Raw genomic sequence first — 1,478 nt, forward strand, 5'->3', positions numbered from 1 at the left:
TTGTTGTTGTTGTTGTTGTTGTTGTTACACAACAATATCGTGAGGAACATTGACGTAAATTATGTTTTAAAATCAGATTTTCTGATTTTTAATGGGATTTTTTAATGGGAGTCAGTGGGAGTTAATGGGGTGTCAAGCTTCATAAAAGCAGAAAGAACCTGACCTCAGGTATGTTTGTTTGACCCAGGTCAACAGCACAAAGCAGTTCTCGGAGGACCTGATCTTCTGCAGCAGACCATGCAGGTGGATAAAGGTCCGCTGATGGCAGCTGTCAATCATGTTCTTCAGATCCTCTCCAGAACCAGAGTGGCAGAACCTTTCCAGCTCAGCAGACACTATTCCCCACAGACTGACCAGGTGCTTCTTCAGGTTCTGGTCCTGGTCCAGGTCAGCTGGAGGTTTGGGGAAGTCTTGAGGCTTCAGCAGTGGCATGTGTTCCCATGAGTCCGACTCTGATCCACTGGATCCATCGGAGCGGGTCCGGGAGAAGGAGAGAACGTTGTGAAGTTCCTGAGAGCGCTSGACTTCTGCTGTGTTAAAGAGATCATGAGCCGCAGGGTTTTCATGAACAAGACCTGCAGTCAGAAACAGACGGGCCACAGCTAAATGACAGGGGYGCCTCCAGAACTGGCTTCATGGGGGGCTGAAGATCCTGGGGTGGCACCAGAACCAGAACACAATCTGTAGACATGTGTTCAGCTGTTGTCTTTTTCAGGTTATTTGCTGTTGTGGGCATGGAACTGCTAATCAGCTAACAGAAGAACTCATTAGCTTTAATTAGCTTATTCACTAACTTTGAAAAMTGTTAGCGAACCAGTTAACTTCTGCTATTTTAGGGTTTATCAACTTTAAGCCTGCTAACAGCTAACTAACTAGCTAAAATTGGCTCAAAGGAGACAAAGACACAGACTGAATGACAGTCAGTGGTTAGCAGTTAGCTGTTAGCATCYAGTAAATTTGGTTTTACCAACTTTGTTTGCTAACAGCTAACTAACAAGCTAACAACAGGTTCGTGTCCGTCTCACCAGTCTTCAGCAGGAAGGAGACAAAGACAAGACAGACTAAGTGACAATCAGTGGTTATCAGCTGTTAGTGTTAGCTCCTGTTAATTTTTAAAACCACATTTAGCATTAGCATTATAATTATATCTGACAGATTATGAGTTAGCGAAGCTAGCTTCATGGTTAGTCGTGCCCATCACTGCTTAACAGCAACAGAACCACCTTCTTATAAACATCCGTCCACTACTTTTATTTTTTATATTCAGTGCACATTGCCAATGCAGTGCACACTATTGTGATTCGTTTCCCATCCAAGTCATCTCTACTTTGCCATGCTTCTCCTCCTGCATACTTTGTCCTAGAGCTGCCATTGTAATTTACATCTGTAAAGCTCCTGTGCCAAATGATGGCTATGCCTTTTGGTGCCTGTAAAACTTATAGATTATGAAATATTAATGTTTAATGAATTATAATGGC

General features: G+C 43.1%; 1 protein-coding gene across 1 annotated transcript in view; it reads right to left on the reverse strand.

The window, feature by feature from the left end:
- Positions 1-1,478, reverse strand: part of si:dkey-196h17.9 (uncharacterized) — a gene marked incomplete in the record, with an annotated part of 8,931 nt that overhangs the window by 6,169 nt on the left and 1,284 nt on the right. Inside the window, 1 exon segment of the mRNA XM_014022082.1 lies at positions 164-575. Coding sequence (XP_013877536.1) covers positions 164-575 — 412 coding nt within the window.

Source organism: Austrofundulus limnaeus, unplaced genomic scaffold, assembly GCF_001266775.1.
Source record: "Austrofundulus limnaeus strain Quisiro unplaced genomic scaffold, Austrofundulus_limnaeus-1.0 Scaffold318, whole genome shotgun sequence".
Classification (NCBI taxonomy): Eukaryota; Metazoa; Chordata; class Actinopteri; order Cyprinodontiformes; family Rivulidae; genus Austrofundulus; species Austrofundulus limnaeus.